Source organism: Thermobia domestica, chromosome 11 (assembly GCF_964235325.1).
Source record: "Thermobia domestica chromosome 11, izTheDome1.hap1.1, whole genome shotgun sequence".
Lineage (NCBI taxonomy): Eukaryota > Metazoa > Arthropoda > Insecta > Zygentoma > Lepismatidae > Thermobia > Thermobia domestica.
The window spans coordinates 97,139,574-97,160,171 of NC_137464.1; the positions used below are offsets into that span (position 1 = coordinate 97,139,574).

Here is a 20,598-nt window from a genome sequence, read left to right on the forward strand (position 1 = left end):
AAACATGTGAAAATGGTTAGATTTAGCTATAAAATTGTTAAATTGGCAACACTGCTTTGTGTGGAGTCTGTTCTAAAGTAGTACCACTGTCTAAGCTTATAATAAACACTTTAAATATCTCATAATTCATTGAGTTAGGTTCACATTGTTTCATACGACTACAATTATTATCTTCGATCCCCAAATGAATAGCAACTATTTTTTAAAATGCATTTATTGAAAAAATATATTACTAATGTTCCATTGTAGTGAAAATTCGGATTTTGCATTTGCAATATTTGACCTCCACTATCTTCATTCTGCTGCAGGAGAATGTTTCCAATTTTTTTTTTTTTTTTTTTTTTTTTTTTTTGAAAAATGTCTAAGGTATTCAAAAATTACAGGGATGTACCGCTAGATAAATGAAATATAAATGCAGTAAAAGACATTTCACCCCTTTCTAAGGAACCATCACCTTTTATAACAATAATATTGACATATCTTGAATTTTGAAACGCTGGACTTGAATTTTCAAACGCTCTCCCTGAGGAATAAGGTCTAAATTCAACGTAGACTGTGTGAAAATTTATGTGTACACATATGTTCAGGATTAGCGGCGTAGTGTTCAATCTCATATCCTTTCAGTATAATCATGATCTTCGTATGCCGGTATACGTTTATTTTTCCTTATCTTCCTAGAGGGAGGTTAAACCCCGAAACCCTCTTTGTGTACGCCACTGCTCTGGAAGATACACAGAATTCCTTGTCTCCAACTCTTCATTCATCTCTTTAATGGCCTATGGAACACAGAGTTTCAATGTTGTTTCTATTTTGTATTCCTATTTCTTTGAGATTCATCTTAATATTGTCCTCCTCCCATCTGCGCCTAGGTCTTCCTAATGATCTTTTCCCTAATGAAAATTTTGAAACCGTTTCTACTTTCTTCCATTCTGGCTATGTGATCTGTCCACCTGAATCTCGTAGACTTAATATCAGTAAGAATTTGATGTGAACCGTATAAATTATGGAATTAGTGATTATGAAGTTTCCACCATTCCCCATTAGCGTCCCACTGAGGTTCAAATATTACAAGTGCTACGTACAAATTAAGCAAAAACTTATCTAAAACATGCTTATTCTTGTATACAAGAATGGGAACGTTAGGTAAGGCTTCTGTTCTTGGTTTGAAGTAATAAAAATTTTACTTTATACTGGTGTAACTTCCTTCAAGAGCCGCCTTTGTTTAGGATTTTTAAAAAGCGGATGCCCTTGGCTACAAAAGAAAAGCGTTAAAGAGCACAGAAAAAGAGGAATTCAATAGCATTTTATATGTATGTATACGCTATAATTAAACCACATTTGCTCTTTTTCCCTGCACACACGTTTAGTTCACGAGTTTCTGTGTTTAATTCCAGATAAGAAAGCAGTCGAGTGCCTTACTATGGTTCAGATTCTGTTGTAGGTCCACGTCTCATCTGGCTTCGGCACTGAAAAGCTACGGTAAATTCAACAAAGAAACCACGTTCAAGTATAACATTTAAAAACTGGTATCGATTACGATTTGGACAAGTGGAGGTATACTTGCTTGTGTCATTTCTTCAACTGCAGAGTACGATCTAGCTAGAATATTGTCATTTTATTCAGTCATACTTGGAGTTGTATTTTTTAAAATTCCTCTTCGATACACGTATGCGGTGACTCAGTGGTAGAGCGTTCACCTCTGGTGCTTGGGGTCCCGGGTTCGATCCCAGCCCCCGCCAAGTGAACTTTGTGGTGGACAAACACCGTGCTCGTGGGTTTTCTCGGGGTTCTCCCGTTTCCTCCCACTTTCTTTATTCCACCATTTCACTCATCTCTCATTATCACCGTCTCCTTTAGCCTAACCGGCATAACCGTGGGACGTAAAAACTTAAAGATTTCATATATATATATATATATATATATATATATATATATATATATATATATATATATATATATATATATATATATATATATATATATATATAATTGAATTTACTTAGGTTCATATCTACATTCATATACAGATATAGCCTTGCACATGTATACAAATTGAAGTTACTTAGAAGTCATAACAGAAAAAGTCGCAATGCAGTACCACATACTTCATCAATAAGTCGTAAGCCTAATTTGGAGCGTCTTTTGAATTGGAAGATAATAGGGTGCAGTGTGATTACTTCTGTCATTTATTACAAGGTGGAGCTGCGTTCGCTTTTGTCAATTGACATCACGATATGCAAATCAGTGTTCAGATGCTTTAAGCGCCATCATCTTTCTCTCTGTCTCTCCTTCCATCGCTCACTTTGATGTTATGTGATGTTATTGGCATACTGCCAATATGTGGAAGCCATAAACAGTTCCAAATGCTTCGCAGAGACACTAACGAGTTGATAATATTCTTAAACTTCTGCTACTACAAATGTAGAAAATCTATCCCACAGAGCGATTCAGTAGCTCTGACAGTGTCCATATTAAGCTTATAAAACGAAACTACGAAAATTTGTATATAATACTTAGATTTTGTAGGTAGTAGCTACTTTATAGATTTTGTATATAGTAGTCGACAGTGATATTCGAACTTGATATATACTACTTGAGTCATTTTCGGAGCTGTAGTGGCTCAGTGATAAAGTTCTCACTTTGAGCTCGTGGGTCCCTGGTTCGATCCCAGCTTACGCCAAGTGGGGTTTGTAGTGAACGAACACCGTGTGCTTGAATTTTTTCGGGCTTCTCCTATTTCCTCCCACTTTCGTCATTATACTATCCGTCACATCATCACAGTGTCTCTCAGCCTCAATATATAACGTGAGAGGGTAAACTAAATAAATTACCCATTTTGTATATAGTACTTGCCAAATATACTCACACTTGATATAGGCCTATTTTGTATTTAGTACTTGGCAGTGATACTCGTACTTGACATATTTGGTATATAGTTCTTGGCACATTTTATATATAGTACTTGATAGCAATACTCGTACTTTAAACGTTTTGTATTACAAAAATAATGTATAAGATGTTGTCATTAGCCCTATTTGGAACACAATAGCTTAGTGGTTTGATCTAAAGCTACGTGTGTTTTTTTTTTTTTTCGGGTTTTCCGATTCGTCCTAATTTTATATTCTTACAATTTGATCATCATTCATTTGCAAATATAGTTTGCACACAAGTAAAAATAATATTTCCCTTCAAAGGTTAAGAACTATGAATGACATAATTCAAGGACAAAGGTCATTCAACATTGTGCCTGTTGGGGATAAAGGCAACTACCTAACTCTTTGTAACTGTCGAAATACTGGACTCATTAAAATTAGTGCGAAGTACTATCCTTTAAACAGTTTTACTGTTAATAAGATTAAGTTGGTTTATTTGTAGTTCTACTATATCCTTTTCCTTTCAACATGTAAGGAATAAATGTAGGACGTTTTAGAAAAAAAAATGTCTTTACCTCGTACATCCCAATTTGATCGAGATGGTTCCTGGATGGCCAGTTTCGTCTCCTTTATGGTTCAAAAAGGGATATGGCAAACTTATAATTATGAAATGGATATTCATTTTATGATACAGAGAACACAGTTATCGTCTCCCTAAAGGATTATTTTGCCACTGTGTTCGACCCTTTCCGCTGGTCTAGTGATTAGCACACCTGCCTTTAATGCACACGTTCGATTCCCAGTGGATAGAGCATTCAAATTGAAACATATTACGATGATTCGGATACCACTTTACACTGTAGCTCTACATTTTATAAAGTCTCGGTGCTGAGAGGGACTTTAAACTCGAATCCAGCTCATCAACTTCTCGTTACTTTGGTTCCCCATCCACACATTTTGGATATTCACTAATATAATGGTACTTCGTAAGGAAACACAAAAATAAGTATTTGTAATACATGAGACGATCAATACGTTAACCGCGGTCTTACTAATCGACCGGACAGTCGTGAAACGTAGCTCGTGATGGTCTGTGTCTTATAAGTTGTATCAATTCATTATATTTTTTTTATAACTCCCTCCGCCAGGCTAGTGAATAGATTAGTATTCCAATAGTGATTTCTGAAATGAGAAGTAGACCTCAATCATTTAAAAAAAATGAGAGGCTAATGCCTGATTAAAGGAGATTAAGGACTAAAGGCTAAAGGATTAAAGGCTAAAGGGATTAAAGGCTAAAGGAGATTAAAGCAAGTGAATGATGATGGAAGAATTGGTGGAATGAGAAAGTGGGAGGAAACGGGAGTACCCCGAGATAATCAACGAGCATCATGATGTCAACCACAAGATTACTTGGTCAGGGATAGAACTAGGGACCTCACGCACCAGAGGATCTAAGCACTCTACCGTGAGCCACCCCCCCTTCCTCGATCATAAAAAAAAGTCGGCTACTACTGACATAGGGCTGTGCATAAAAGTAAAATCTCCAAGCGTCTGTGAGACATGGACCCAGAATTTAATATGAAATCCGAACAAAAATATGTGCTTCCCCCGCTCCCCCTTCCTACGAGATTATCGAATCCGGTATCACATGCACAGAAATTACACACATTGAGTACTTTCACCATTATTATTATTATTATTATTATTATTATTATTATTATTATTATTATTATTATTATTATTATTATTATTATTATTATGGAGAATAGTCACTAGTATAGCATTACAGTATAATATTGTTTCTTTTGATATATTTTCTGATGTTTATTGTTTCCTTTTACAAGCTATGTTCCATAATTTGTGAAACAATGTTTATCAGTCAGTCACCGGCGTAAAATGTAAAAAGCATTGTTTTGTCATACATATCCATTCTTTTATGCTTTAATTTTATAAACTTCTACATGTAGTGGTTTTGTTTTGTTCGTTTGTACAAAAAAAAAGAAAAAGAAAAAGAAAAAAGAAAAAAGAAATACTATGTATAAGGTTCTATATGTAGTTCAGTGGATCAAGGTTGTGGTGGTAGCATTCTTTGTTTAGTTCTAAGATTAAAATAAGACGGCGAAAAAGAATACTTTGTGTTTGTGTGAGGTAAAATGCATTTGCTATTTCTTTTTAAGTCTTTTCGCCTTTTTCTGGTTTAAGAAATAAAACTTTAAACAAAAAAAAAAACGAAGGAAATGTTGAATCTTGTTTACCAAAGCCTGAAGTCTTAAATAACTTTTCTAACACCGCTTCTAATTTTGTTACAGGTCTTGCTGCCTCGACCAACCGATTCTCCTGCCCTCTAGTGACGACTGAACGAAGCTACTGGTGTGTCTGTGTGTTTTCTGCTTGCTGCTGCTTGTTATCGTCGGCGCGCAAGGGGAGGTGCGAGGAAAAGGGGGCACCCAGTGCGTACCAAGAGCGTCGCAGTGAAACAGTTCCGCCGAGACTAACAGCAAATCCAGAGGTCCTCCGTCGCGGGAGTTTTTCTATAGAACGAAAAACTCCTTCGCCCCCCTTCTTTTTCCCGAAACTTCGCCGGGAACGAATATATCGTGGCCACTCAGATACGACATAATATCTACCACCAACGCTATAAACTATACAGTATGTTGACGGAAGATTGGGTTAGGTAGCTGTGACAGAACTTTTAACAGTTAATTTTTTTTATAGAAAATATCTTTATATCTTCTAATTCCTCTTCTAATTGGTGTGATAGTGTGGTTCTTTTTTTAATTTTTTTTTATTTTTTGGAACGAAATTAATTCGTTTTGTTTTGGTTGTGTCCTGTGGTATTAAGTGTAAAGACAATATATAAAGCAATGGCGGCCGGCCGTCTTTCGTGGTGTTTTCTTTTAACTCTTGGTGTTCTAGTATGGTGTAGTTGTGTTGTCCATGCGGAGACAGACACCGATAACGATGATGATGGTGTGAATGGATCTGGGGAAAGTAATGGCAATGAAACAGATGGTGGCCCGTTTAGTAAATGTCAAGATGGTTTAATAATTCCTATGTGGATGCCGCAGGAGAACTTAACAGCAGGAGACCGGTTTGCACGTGGTATAGTGTATTTCTTTGCTATGGTGTATCTCTTCATCGGCGTGTCAATCATTGCTGATCGGTTTATGGCATCTATTGAAGTGATCACAGCAAAAGAAAAGGAAATTACAGTGAAAAAGGCAAATGGTGAAACACAAATTGTGGTGGTGCGCGTTTGGAATGAAACAGTAGCCAACTTAACTCTTATGGCTCTTGGGTCTTCCGCCCCTGAAATCTTGCTGTCTATTATTGAAATCTATGCTAAAAACTTCGAAGCTGGTGACCTAGGTCCCGGCACCATCGTCGGTAGCGCAGCTTATAACTTATTTGTTATCATCGCTCTCTGTGTGTATGTTATACCATCCGACGAGGTCAGAAAAATCAAACACTTGAGGGTGTTCTTTGTCACTGCTACATGGTCAGTATTTGCTTATGTGTGGCTGTACCTCATTTTGGCTGTGTTCTCTTACGGTAGAGTCGACGTATGGGAGGGCATCGTAACTTTTCTGTTCTTCCCGGCAACCGTATTGACTGCTTACATTGCCGATCGAAGACTTCTCATTTACAAATACCTCTCTAAGCAATATAGGATGAATCGGCGAGGTGTTATTGTTGAGACTGAGGGTGATGTTGAGCTGGCTAACAAGGCGAATCACGTAGATGGAGGATTTAAGACCTTTGAGGAGGAAGAAAATGAGGAAGTTAGAGAGTTTGAACAAAACAGAAGAGATTATATTCAAATGTTAAGAGAATTAAGAAAGAAACATCCGAATATTGATATGGAGCAGCTAGAATCCATGGCCCGAGAAGAGGTATTGAACCGAGGACCCAAAAGTCGCGCATTCTACCGCATCCAAGCGACGCGGAAGCTTATGGGCGGCGGTAATATTATGAAAAAGATTCAAGAAAAGGCGCAAAGTGACCTGTCTGAAGTGAAGTCCGAGGAAAAGAAAGATGACGGCATTATGAAGGTGTTCTTTGATCCGGGCCATTACACGGTTATGGAGAACGTGGGTCAATTTGACGTGACAGTCGCTCGTGAGGGTGGCGATCTTAATCAGGTTGTATTGGTTGACTACAAGACTGAGGATGGCACTGCCAACGCTGGTTCTGACTACGTTGGAGCTCAGGGTACCTTAATCTTCGGTCCCGGAGAACGGCAGAAAACCTTCCAACTGGAAGTCATTGACGATGAAGTATTTGAAGAGGACGAACATTTCTATGTGCGTTTGTCTAACTTGCGTCTAGGACACCCAGACGGTACTCCTATCACTCACGCGGTGAACGGTGATGCCGGTCAATCACCTAAGAACGTCCCCATCCAACTTGTGAGTCCCTCTTTGGCCACTGTTATGATTCTTGACGATGACCATGGCGGTATCTTCTCGTTCGCTGAGAAGGACACAGAACTGGTGGAGTCCGTGGGCACTTACGAGCTAAAAGTGGTGAGATGGAGCGGTGCAAGAGGACGTGTGGCCATCAAATACAACACCGAAGACGGTACAGCGAAAGCAGGAAAGGATTACGAGGAAGCTGAAGGAGAACTCATATTTGAAAACAACGAAACTGAGTAAGTACTTGTTTTATTTTGTTTATTTTCTGCTATGCTTTTATTTTTAATTTCCCCCGTTGCTAGCTACTGGAAGGAAGGAAGAAATTCTGTTGTGAAAACTGGCATTTTAATATTGAAGTGTAGAAAAGTTCGAAATCAGAATCAACGAATTAAATAACCTATGAAAGAATATCTGGAAAGTATTTCTCAACTATCGTTATGACAGCAACGAAAAGTGAACTTTCTTTTGTATAAAAGTGAGGCGAAATAGAATTCAGCAACCGTGGTCCTGCACAATTAGTCCGACTTAAAAAAAAAAAAAGTTTTCATATTTCACACTAACTAGTTGTGTACGAAGTAAATATTATTCGAATGGAGATAAAATCTGATAAAGTATTTTCTTCTTTTTGAATATTAATCGTAAAAGCTTACCTTTGCAGTATAACATCATAACAAGTGCGATTGTAGAATAACTCTATAAGGTACACTGTGCACTTTTTTTCATATTAATCTTTATTAAATGATATTTTATCATTAATTTGTCCTATGCTTATATCGTTAACACGAGACATAGAGAAGCTAGGTTCCATTCCCGTGGGAACTCGGATTTAATGTTGAAACCTATATTCGAGACGGTTTGCGTCTCAAATAGCCTCTACGATGAAAATCGACATTAAACCAGTTAACCAACCAGTATAGATGTGGGAGATCAAACCAAACCGACTGTTAACTTATAATTCACTTTCAGAAAGTTGTATTGACCTAAAATTTAGTTTTCTTGATTTTGGTGCAAAAGGCATGGCTTACATTTACGGCGAGACAACATGTATTAATCGTATCTCACATGTGAGTCACGTGTCATATAGCCTTGGGTAGTCAAAAGGGGCATTAAAATTCTAACGAATAATCATTTTGCGAGGTAATAGTTCTTACGAACTTACAAACTGCAAAAATCTTGGAAATCAAACTCAAATTTGCCCCAGTGGTTATCCAACTCTTTTGAAACCGAGATATTGTGTGGTTGGGAAGGGATATTCCGTGTGAAGTTATGTTGTAATGGTAGTCGAACTCTGTGAACTACGCGACTGCATCGGATTCGGATCCCGGCGTGAATGGAGAGCCCATGAAAACAAAATGTCTCATATTTCATAACTTCGAGGGGCGTAAAGCAACTTAATCAAATTAGTCGCCTTGGTAGGTTTTTCCCGTATAATTTTACATGGGTTTGGAACCATTTGGGAAAATTCATTTGATTTTTTTTTAATTGCATCATTGTGGCTTCTGCCTAATTGGGGATATCTGAATGCGTGATTCCGTGTTCGATCTCAGGTTGGGTTCGCGTAGTTCAATCTCACAATAAACTATAGGTTTCATCTTATATAATGCCGGTGAAGAAATGGTAGTTGAATGGTAGAGCGCTCACTCTGGTGTACGAGGTCCCGACTTCGATCCCAGGTCAGATGAGTTTGTGGTGAACAAGATCATGGTTGTGGAATTTTTTTTCGATGGTCTTTCGTTTCCTCTCACATTTTCATACTATTAATACTTTCATAAGAAATCATTTTCATTGATGATGCGTCTTCCTTTAGCCCATAAGTCATAGCGTGGAACATAAAACTTGAGACTTAATTTCATGTTTTTATGTAATATCGGCGATGAAGAGAGAGATTAAGAGAAACAGCCTAATAATTGAATAAGTCATTTGCGTTGCCTAATTAAAGATACGAAAAACCGTATGGGTTTGTTGGCAGAAACAGAATGAAGCATGTACTTGCCGGGGATGTTATCATTTCCTCTTGTACTGTCAGTCGCTAGTTGTTTCGTCATTGCTGCTCATGACGTTTATCATCAACTTCACTTCCATATGACATAGAAACATAAGATAAAAATGTTAACTTAGTCACCCCAAAGGCGCATTTCAGTTTCCCAGTAGTAACTTTTCATTAATTAGATAATTACTATATGGATCAGGCTATCAGTGAAAAGGTACGTGTGTTTTAAGAAGCTTCAACGTTCCTTATAGGAAGTGAAATTTCAAATTTTTTTCAGCTTTCTCTTCGCTATACTTTTGGTGTACGCGTCTAGAGTACGGGTGGCTCGATTTCGGTTCCCGGTAAGAGCTCATGATAGTTCGGATCTCTCGTTAAGCTGTAGGTTCATGTCTCATGTAGCCTTGATGCTGAAAGGGACACTAAACTCAAAGTCAACCAATAGATTGAAACTTGTGTTGTCCCCAGAACTTAATTTTGTACTTTCAAAGTTATAAAACTTTCTACAAAAGAAATCCCTAAAATGAATTTACCGATTTGTTGATTTTCAACCATAGTGTATAAACAGATATTTGTTGCCCATAAGTAAGCTAGCTTCCTTCGCATATGGTACTAATTCATTGAGGTAGGACACGTTTTTCACTAACACGAGCATAAGTTCCTTGGCTTCTGCGTTAAACTGTAGGTTTTATAGTTTCGATCCTGAGAAGAAATTATAAGTTAGCCCAATTAAACAACGAAGAAAGATCTTCCAAATCAATATCTGTATCTCAATTGTTTGTTTGTGATTTTCTTTTAACACTCGAGTCCAAGTATGAATTAACAGGGAAACTAAATAATTTTTTCTTTGGATACATATTTCTCCTTATAAATGTAATACTATACTCAAGCTACAATATTTAAAGAAAAGATATATATATCTCCGTAGATCCTCAATGACTCAGTGGTAGAGTGCTCACTTCTGTGTGTAGGGTCCCTGGATCGATTCCACCTCGCGTCAAGTGGGAATTATGGTGGACAAAAAACGTATGTCGATTCTCTCGGGGTTCTCCCGTATTCTACCACTTCATTCATTCCACCATTTGTGTGTGATCACCGTCTTCCTTAATCTAGGTGCATAAGAGTGAGGACCTTAAAGTAAAATATATAGCTCGCGTATTGAGAAACGTATCCCTTTCCAGTCCTACTTTTACTAACCAAAGGCCAGCTCCCTTGCAAGGTTTCGCCCTCGATTCTCTCTATCAGGTATGAAGTTTTAGGTCATGTTTGGATTTTAGGTACTGTAGTTGCGAGCGACGATAATTTCAGGGGGATGAGCCGAGAATGAAATTCCTTGCCGAAGCAAGAAAATTACCCCGGCTATATTTTCGAATATGTTCTACTTGAATTACTAATATTTTTGCAGTATTACTTTCATCCCTTGTCATATTCTATGGTCCAAAAATGGAAACAACCCTATGCATATTGACTAATTTAGTTTTTTGTCTCTCCTCTCAAATTAGTGTCGATGGAAATGACTGGTTTTCGAACTCAACAATTCAATTATAAAGATGCATTTAGATACAAATGCAATAATAATAATAATTTAAAAAACAATTTTGCTACGCTTATTTAAAATAGGTTGGCTTTTGTAATTACGTGAAACTAGGTTGAATAAAATATATAGTGTGAAAATTTAACCAGCTCTTTCGTCGTCGAGACTAACTCGATAATTTCTTTTTTAAAAATAGTAATTTATTAAGGCTTAGTTCAGCGCACCACATACGGTGCATGTAAAAATTTAGAGGTTGAAGTCACAGAGTAGAGCAGAGGTTGAAATTTCTCGAAAACGTAATATCAAAGATTTAATTGTCAGCAGAGGTGGACCCAGGACGGACTTCTGGGGGGGGGCGGTGGGTTGTAATACTGCTACATAGAGCTACTTTTAAGGGCTCGAAAAAAGGACTGTTATTCTATTGGTTACATACAAGATAGAAACCAATGGATTTATTTATTTATTTATTTATTTATTTACTGTTTCTGTAGCAATTAACCTTACTTTCTTTTAACCTTTGGACTTAGTTATTTATGATCGGCGAAGACTGTGCACAAGTCTATGGTATCTGTTGATATCACGTGTTACTTTCATTAAAATACTCCATAAAGGTTGTTTTGATAAATAATGAATTGTTAGTTAAAATATTAGTACATTGAAAGGGGAATAATATAAACAAATACTGTAAATACATTTCAGTGAGTCATTATATATATGACTCACTGAAATGTATTTACAGTATTCCTGGTATATATATATTTCCTAGTATAATTTCTAATTGACAAGCAATTTACTGACTAAATATCTCCAGAATTCGATTTTTGTAGAATATTCGCGTCTGAATATTTACGTATGAGTTCCATCTATTCTTTTATTGATTTCACGTGTGTTTACAATATACTGTGTGTCATGACTCCTTTGCTGGTGACAGCTTCAAATGAAAATGCAATTGGACCACGTGCTGGTAAATTATCTGCACGCATATATCAGTTTTCACTATCCTACCGGTAGAGCAAGAAGTCATATACTAACCGGAGAAAATCCGCCAGACATTCGTGGTTTCGGAACTTGATCGAACCAATCTGTTAAGTATGTTTAGTTACGTTAAAGTGTTGGGTTATTTCTTTGTTTAATGTTAAACGCCTCTTCTTTAAGCTGAGGCTATATGAGACATTGACGAAAGGTATAAAACATGAGGCTTCACCTGACTTTCCACAGCAAAGATGTGGAACTTCTAATTTTTATTTTAAGCTCTTTTTTTCGCACATAATTATTATATTTTGTGAGGCTGGTAGCTCAGTGGTACTTCTGGTGCGAGAGTCTCTGCTTCGATCTACGACCATCCAAATTTATTGGTGGGCAACATTGTATCAGTAGGTTTTCTGACATTCTTCTGTTTCCTTCTACATTCTCATTTCTTCAATTCTTTCATAAACATTCACTTCCACTAATCATCCGTCTCCATTAGTCTAAAAGGTACAATCGTTGGACCTAAATCTAGAAGTTTCATTTGAGTTTATTTCAAAATCATTACTTACGTTCCATAGACTATTTCAAGCGAGATTATGCCTTTTTCTTTAATCTTCCATGGAAGAACCAAATTATCTTGCCAACTTTCCCGTTTCTACAAGCAGTACAAACCATCCTTAATCGAATCTGTCAGCTTCAGGACAATTTCTAGTTCGTAATATCTCTAGGGAATTACGAAAACACTATTAGAGGAAGAATTGATTCCACTTGCCTACCAGTAAATGTTCTCCTCTAATCTAAGACCCATATTTTTTTTTTTTTCAGAAAGTGTCATTTGAAAAAAAGTTTCATATGTTGACCTGTCATATATCAAAATCAGTTGGTTCTAATTTTGAACTGTGTTAGTGGGACGTCGGTCAAACTTAAGTAACCTTATGGTATTGTAGTCCATAAACCTGTTACTCTTGAACGGGCTAAGAGAACCTGTGTCTCCGAAAACTTGCTTGTGTACATTGGACATCTAATAAAGAAGTATACATACATGGACGCCTCTCTCCTAAAGCTATATAGAAATCGACGCCTCTGTACCAACTCACCATACATATCACTTGTTATTAAAGAAAATATTCAAGATCAAGTCTGCCATTTATCCTGACTCAAAACAAAGAACTATCTTACTTGGTCAAGAGAGGATAAGAAAAACTGAACCTTTTCGAATATAAAATTTAGTACAATTTATGCAATAATACTGGCGTGTACTGTCAATCTACTTAGTGTGTTAGGTCATGAAGATAAGCGTGAATCGAGACAAAAGCTTGAGTCACAATGTGTTGTCCTCATCGTAATGGGTGATGAGTCATAACATTCATTGACCCATGCTGTCTAAAAGTATGTTCTAAGAATGATACATCATTTCTAATTGTCAAATGGATATTTTAATTCATTTTCATCTGTGTTATGTCCTTCTAGTATAACACCTCTTCAACAGTACGTCGATTATCTTGGCACTGTGTTGAAGAATATATTATATCTGCACATTACTATACCCCAGGAAGAGATACGGCCAAGTAAGAGGCTTTTAAGTTAAACCGCAGGTGCTCTTCATTATAGTATACAAAGAAAACATCGAACAAAACACTGCAAGACAAAATCTCTCGTGCTAGAAACCTTGCCACCCAAAATCCGATGGACTCATATATCGTCAGGCTAAAATCTTACGTCATGGCCAAAACCACTGGTGAAAACCTTCCCTGGCCAAGACTTCGACTCCAAAAGCTTGCGAGATGAAACTTCACGTGGCCGAGATTTTGGTCTATGCGAGATTTTGAACAGGAGAGACTTGGCCTGCGAGATTTTGTACCCAAACCCTATGTTACAAACCTAGTAAAAGCAAGGTGTATTATTAATTAACGTATGTTATTATTCTAGCATTAGAAATGTTTGTTTTAAGAAACTACAAACCTCCCGTTTCAAAAAGCATTGAGTAGTCTAAAATAATAAGTCGACAAAAATTTCCCCACTTTTACTAATCATTACACCATCGCATTACTGCATGTGGAAATTGCAGCACAACCGTTATCCATTTAATACTACACAGTAGTGCTGTTACGTCAGAATCTCTATGCAATCTATATTTACTTCTTCCTTTGTAGCTTTTAGCAGAACAAATCGAGGTCCCTGTTACACGTCAAAAGCACTGCACAGATAGATATCAAGTTAATTATAATTGCTGTCCGTCAATTTTGTACGAATGACTATTGATTAAGAAGAATCTACAACTGTATGCGAGAGTTACGACCTTGGATTCAAGGTCAAACGAAGTTCTTAGTTTGAATTTAGCGTATTGCGTGTCGGACAGTTCACAGAAAGTTCTTCCTCTGAACTTTTTACTTTTTTAAAAAAACAAAACGACTTATTATTAGGACAGAGAAAGATTACCGTTATAACTTCCTCATGTTTGACGCACGCCTTGTTGTTAGGAAACAGGAAAGAAAGGGGGCATAGAAAATGCAACATTGGATACCATAACGGCATTTTAATTACTTGAACCAACAGGTAAACGTCCAACATCTGATATTTATCAGATCAACAACATGAAAGATGGTTTGATTTGTTTGATAACTGAAACCTAAGCAGGATAAATCAATCTTGTGAAAGTTTGGACTTTTGAAAAAAGTTTTGATATTAAAAGTTACAGTCAGTAAAGAAGCAATGGTCAATAATAATACGTAATAAACGTCTTGAAAACCTAGTTGGCAACAATTGAAGTTCGCTCCTAGTCAGGATTCGATTTTCTGATACCCTTTGATTATGTAATTTTATTACCTTTCATTTTACAATCGTTTTATCACATCATTTTATTTGAGTCAAGGTGGCTCAGTGGTAGAGCGCTTACCTCTGGTGTGTGGAATCCCTAGTTCCATTCCCGGTCGAGTAAATTTGTGGCGGACAACGTCGCGTCCATCACTTTCCTCGGGATACACCTGTTTCCTCCCACATCTCATTCCACCAATTCTTCCATCATCATTATCATTGTCTCCCTTAGCCTAAACAGAAAAAAAACACGTGGGACGTTAAACTGAAATATTTCATTTGTTTGAGTCAAATCTTGCATAATTAATTTCACCCCACTTCCATATTAACTAAGAGTTCTGAAAATCTTGTGCGTACACGTAAACCCAATGACAAATACGATGTTTTCACATAATCTTCGTTGTAATGTGTAGTTGTACTATAAAATGAATTAAGCTATTGCAAATATATTCAGATTGCGTATATGCGTGGGTAACGTCATTTAATTAAGCATTAATTTAATAGATGACAGTGGTCCAATGCTGGTTCAAAACATTCATGTGGCGTTTCACAAGAAATCATGTAGGGCGGTATTCAGAGAGAATTCGTTAATCAAGCGATAGTCACGCAATTAATGTGGTATTAGCTCCGTAGTAAGGAGCGTGTACTCTTTGGTATTCAGAGTCTGCTTTTATTTCAGCTAATAAGTTGATTTGGGTATGATTAACTAACATAACCCCCTAATACCTCGAGTGAGGAAAAATAAATGTGCCAACTGCGGAAATCTGGATGTGCGTATGCGTAGTCTGTAAAATTACAAATATATGAAATACGAAATTCGAATTTTCTTTGTGGTTTGACATCACAACAACCTATGAATAGTTACGAAATCGAATTATAATTAACGTTTTCATTTCTGATGGATGTATATATAGCAGAAATAAGTAGAGATCAATTAATATTAGTGGCAATAGAAGGATTATGTTGTGATTATAAAGGAAGATAATTTACCGATGAATTGTATGTATTTCTCAGAAAACTGGAGAATTTCTGCTCATCTCTCACTGTTTACTTTAAGAAACAGTTCTGCGATTGTAGAGGACTCAACTTAATAGCTGCTTAATAAAGACAGGTAAATAATTGCCTTTGTATTCTCATTAATGTAAGTTTATTGTGGCTAAATCAAAGTATCTGCTGCTCTAAATTATTTAGTCACATGTGATTAACTTAGTCAACTACTACGTACTAATCAGAGATTCTCAATAAGCTTCTGATAACTGTGCGTTAGTCAAACCCTTAGTATGGCTCTAATCATACGTCGAAACTACTCTGCGTAAGGCTCATTTTTTTTTCTTTAAGGTTAAGGAAGTTAAAACTAAAGAATTGATAGCAGGATATTGAAGAAAATAGTATAAAGTAATTTAAAACCTTTAAAACACATGCTTTTATTAAATGCACTAAAATAGCTTTTGGGTTGTGGTAATATTAAGAAATGAGACTAAATCATTGGGTGTAATTTAATATTCTTAAAAATTGATTCAGTTCTTATAAATTGATCTATTGACGATCATAACAAACATAAGATCGACTGATTATAATGGATTTTAGCGAAGCACTTTCCTATTATTCATGAAAAGCTCTTTCTAATATTTACTAATTGTTGGGAACATTTTATAAAAGGATTCTTTTAATTTTTTTTAGATGTTAACTATCTATTTGTATTTCTTTAGGAAAGCATCTTAACAGAATACATAGACTATATGCAAAAATTCTGTACAAAAAAAGTGTTTTCTGCAGTATTGTTCACAAACAACACTGTTTTCTAAAATGAATGCAATTCAAAGATGTTGGCCAGATTTTATAAGGTTACGCCTTCTTTTAAGCCAACGATAGTTAAATATAAGGTAAAGATGATACACATATAAATCGATAAATGATATTAGGCTGAAGCAAACGACATGGTTGTGGATCAGTTCTGATTCTTAGTTTTTCGAGGAAATAGATGAAAACGATGTTTTCATGGTGCTAATTCGTTGCCAAAAATAATTGAACCTTCGTGGCAGGTTTAGTGCAGAAGTATTGGCAATAGTTTTACTTGGTCATAAATGTAGTCTTACATGAACAATTTCCATAGTGGCATTTCATATTCTGATGAAGGTGCCGCGGTGGATCAGTGATAGAGCGTTGTAGGAATCTGTGGTTCGATCCCAGCTCGCGCCAGTTGAACTTTGTGGTTTGCAAATACCGTGTATGGGGGGGGGGTCGGGGTTCTCCCGTTTCCTCCCATTTTTTCATTTCACATTGCATTCATTATCACCACCACCGTGCCCTTTAGCCTAGTCGGCATAACCCTGGGACGGGATACTGAAAGATTCATTTTTCTGATGAACGTAGCATCGTTGACGTCATCAAGATGGCAGTCATTATAAAAACTATAAATCCCGTATAGCTCCTTCGTGGCTAAGCGGTTAGCGTACGCGCCTTTGTGTGGGAGACCCGGGTTCGATTCCCGGCGGAAGCTCATGTGGTTCGGATTGCACGTTAATCAGTAGGTCTCGTCTCATATAGCCTCGCTGCTAAAAGGGACGTTAAGCTCAAAATCAACTCAATATAAATCCCGTACTTTTTGTCCGTTTTTGATGAAACATAGCTCATTAAAAAGATCTTTCTGAGACAAGTACAAGTGGTTATGTAGACTTTTGACATAAAAGTAATAGTTTCCTAGATAAGGGACGAAAAGTATTTTTGTGACTATTTTTCTAGTTGCATACACATTTCATTGGAAAATAGTTGATTTTTATCCGATTGTCATTATCTCGACATCATGTAAAAATAATACTAAGAAGAAATATATTATATAAAATTCTGTGATAAAATCAATATGAGCAAAGTAATATATTTTTTTAAAAAAAATTTTGAACATTACATTTGTAACCATTGTAATTCTGTTCCTGACTTTAATTGATGTATTTGTGTTGATTCTGGTTGTGTTATTATTTCTCTCGACAACTGATCCGTAAGTGACTATGTAATCTTGAAAGAACACATCCACGTACGCAGTAAATGCTTCTATAATTATTCATTTCTCGGAGAAGAGAGAAGTTCTGAAATAAACAATTTCCCAAGGGAAACATTACTGTAATGAGAAACCACGGTGAGCTTTATCAATAAATAAGGCAAAACAATTTTCATTATTGTTAGCGTCTCATTAAAGTGCTTTCATTGGAGTCTTTAGGGAGCCATATATTTCCATTATAGAAAGTATGTAAACACCTCCGGAAATGCAATTCTCTAAAATATTTCGCAACCGCTAATCTTACTTTGGAATTATAGTAATCATCTACCATATCAGCAACTATACAGAGATTGTCGTTCAAGTAGATGTGTATATGCTTTTCAGATCGTGCAGATTATTTTAGAAAGAATCTTTGTAAATTTTCAGTATGTTTACAGTCGTTTTTGCATAACACTACAGGAAATTATATTCGCTTGATATTTTTTCCAGTGCAAGAGTATTTAAAAAAAATTGATCGTTAATATATTTGAATTATCACTCATGGCAGTGGTGGACAAACATCGTGTCCATGGATTTTCTCGGAGCTCTCCCGTTTTCTCCCACTTTCTTCAATCGACAATTTCATTCATTTCTCACTATCACAGGCATAACGGTGGGACGTAAAACTTAAAAATTTGATTTCAAATCGAAATTAAAATATTGCTTTTAAACAGCAAAATGTATTAAATGATACACGTGGATGCGTGAATTCTAAGATTTATACGTGGTTATATGTATAGCGTGCCGCCTTTGGCGCGGAAGATCTCGGTTCTATTCCTGGCGGAAGCTAATGGGGTTTGGATCCCATGTTGAACTGTAGGCTCACTTCTCATATAGCGTCACTGCTCAAAAGAAAGCTAGACTCAAATCAAAAACTAAGGTTTATGCATTATACTAGGACTATGTGATTTTTAATTGTTCATTTAGAACAGCTATTCATGATTATTTCTTTCTACGAGGCCGCTAGCAGACTATGTCCTTGCTGAGGCATTATTGATATTAGCCTATAAATAATAATAAAATTCTCAGCATATTGACTTTAAATATTAATCGTTGTTTGTCTATTTGATGTATTAGTTCACATGAGACTTCCCTTTTCATGGCCTAAATGGGTTAATTGTATTTATGTATATGTACTTTGTACATAATCAACATTACAATACTTGTGTACATACAAGTATGAAGAAGTATACGTACTTCTATTAGTGTTAGTCTTTGTACTGTGACATTGATTAGCGTCTGTAGCAGGGCAAACAATTCCTTTGGAGCTTGCGATTGTGTGGGTGTTCAGACACAATACATTATTTTTTTCCACAATAACCATACAGCCTGTTACTCTCCACGAAGGCCTTATAAAAGAGTCACATCATATAACTAAAGATAAATGCTTTTAATGTCTCTGTGCTTTATGGACATCGTTTCGATTGTTACTAATAGTTACAAGGTTTCTTTTATACCAAGTCAATTCAACACATAACAAAACGTATGCTGAGAAATTCATAAATCAACTGTAGTCATACATGCTCATGTGTACTATATATGCATCGTCTAACTTCGTGTGTGATCTCGAATCAATAGCAAAACTGAATCACCTGTACCTTCTTGTACATAAGAAGGAAATGGATTGTGAAAAATGGATGGGAAATTGTCTGCTACATACACACAAATTGCTCATTTAGTACTGTAATGTTGATACTTCAGGCTGATTTCCAGTGTAACCATCCTCAGGCTATTTTCAAGAGTTTTCTTATGAGCTAGTAAATGGAAGTAGAGCGTAGAGATAGTGAGGGAATAAAGAATATGAATGCAAGTGATAAGTAACCGTACATTAATTCACTAAGAAGGAGAAACTAAACTTTTAGTGATTCTGTGCATTGTAGAAGCGGATGAAAGCTTTCAAAAAGAATGCAACATGGGTGGATGCTACCCCTTTTTAACCCTTATTGTTAGCGGATTTCCAGCCCAAACAACAGTGATTTTCCGAAGGTTAGGAAAGAGCATATACCGAAAGCTTTATTCAAATCAACTAAATTTTACAAGAGTTATCGTGAAACAGACAGAAATACAGGAGAGGATCTGTGGGGTGGGCGATCGTGGCGATCGCTCCCCCCCAGAAGAGGAAACTTTTTTATTTTATATATAAATAAAACCCATCCCAGAGTTAGTTCTTAAAAGTAGCTCTCAGTAGCAGTATTACAACCCACCGCCCCCCCCAGAAGTCCGTCCTGGATCCGCCCCTGCACAAAGACAAACAAATGTCAGTTGAATCGCATGATAGAAGCTCACTACGCTCGCTTCAATTACGAATTCCTGCGAGTAGGAAATCTAAAATAAAAATTAAGAATAGGGAATGTCCCATAAAATTTTAGAAAGTAACGCTGTTACTATGTTGTGAGTCATTAAAACAGGTATGTGCTCATTATTCCTTCCCAAAGGTCCATGACAATACCTTACCTTTAAATTTACCTGATGTATGTCCCACATATGCAATATCTACGTACTTTTAAACTTTTCCAATGCTTGTGTTCTACATCTTCATGGTACCTTCTTGATTAAAAGTGTTGTTCTAACTGATAGCTGATCTAATCTCATTTTTCTCCCTTCTTGAAATTTCAGTGGTGCCATGGGCTCCCCTTCTGGACACCGGGTGTTGAACGGTGGTTCGGATTCCATCTTGAACTGTAGGACCATGTCTCTTATAGCCTCGTGCATAGGCACCGACTACATGGGTGCTTCGAGGCTCAAGCACTCATTGGAGATTTTTAACGGATGCTCAGCACCCGTTGGATTTTTCCTCTCTTCTTTTGGTCAATATTGTTAAACACATTTGAAATAGAGAAACTAAATTTCAATATTTTATTTAATACAAAATTTAGGTGAACGGGGTAAAGAATCATAAATAAATAAATTAATTAATTAAAATAACATAAACTTCCTTACACCTTTCATTTTATTACAGTAGTCTCCATCCC

The 20,598-nt window shown here is 36.4% G+C and overlaps 1 protein-coding gene across 8 annotated transcripts in view; it reads left to right on the top strand.

Annotated features, from left to right (window-relative positions):
- Calx (sodium/calcium exchanger 3) overlaps nucleotides 1-20,598 on the top strand; it is a 646,863-nt gene that overhangs the window by 170,470 nt on the left and 455,795 nt on the right. For all 8 annotated transcript variants that reach the window (XM_081730847.1, XM_081730846.1, XM_081730845.1 and 5 more), the window contains one exon: nucleotides 5,183-7,524. In XM_081730847.1, coding sequence (XP_081586973.1) covers nucleotides 5,738-7,524 — 1,787 coding nt within the window. In that variant the 5' untranslated portion in view covers nucleotides 5,183-5,737. The remainder of the gene's footprint in view (nucleotides 1-5,182; nucleotides 7,525-20,598) is intronic.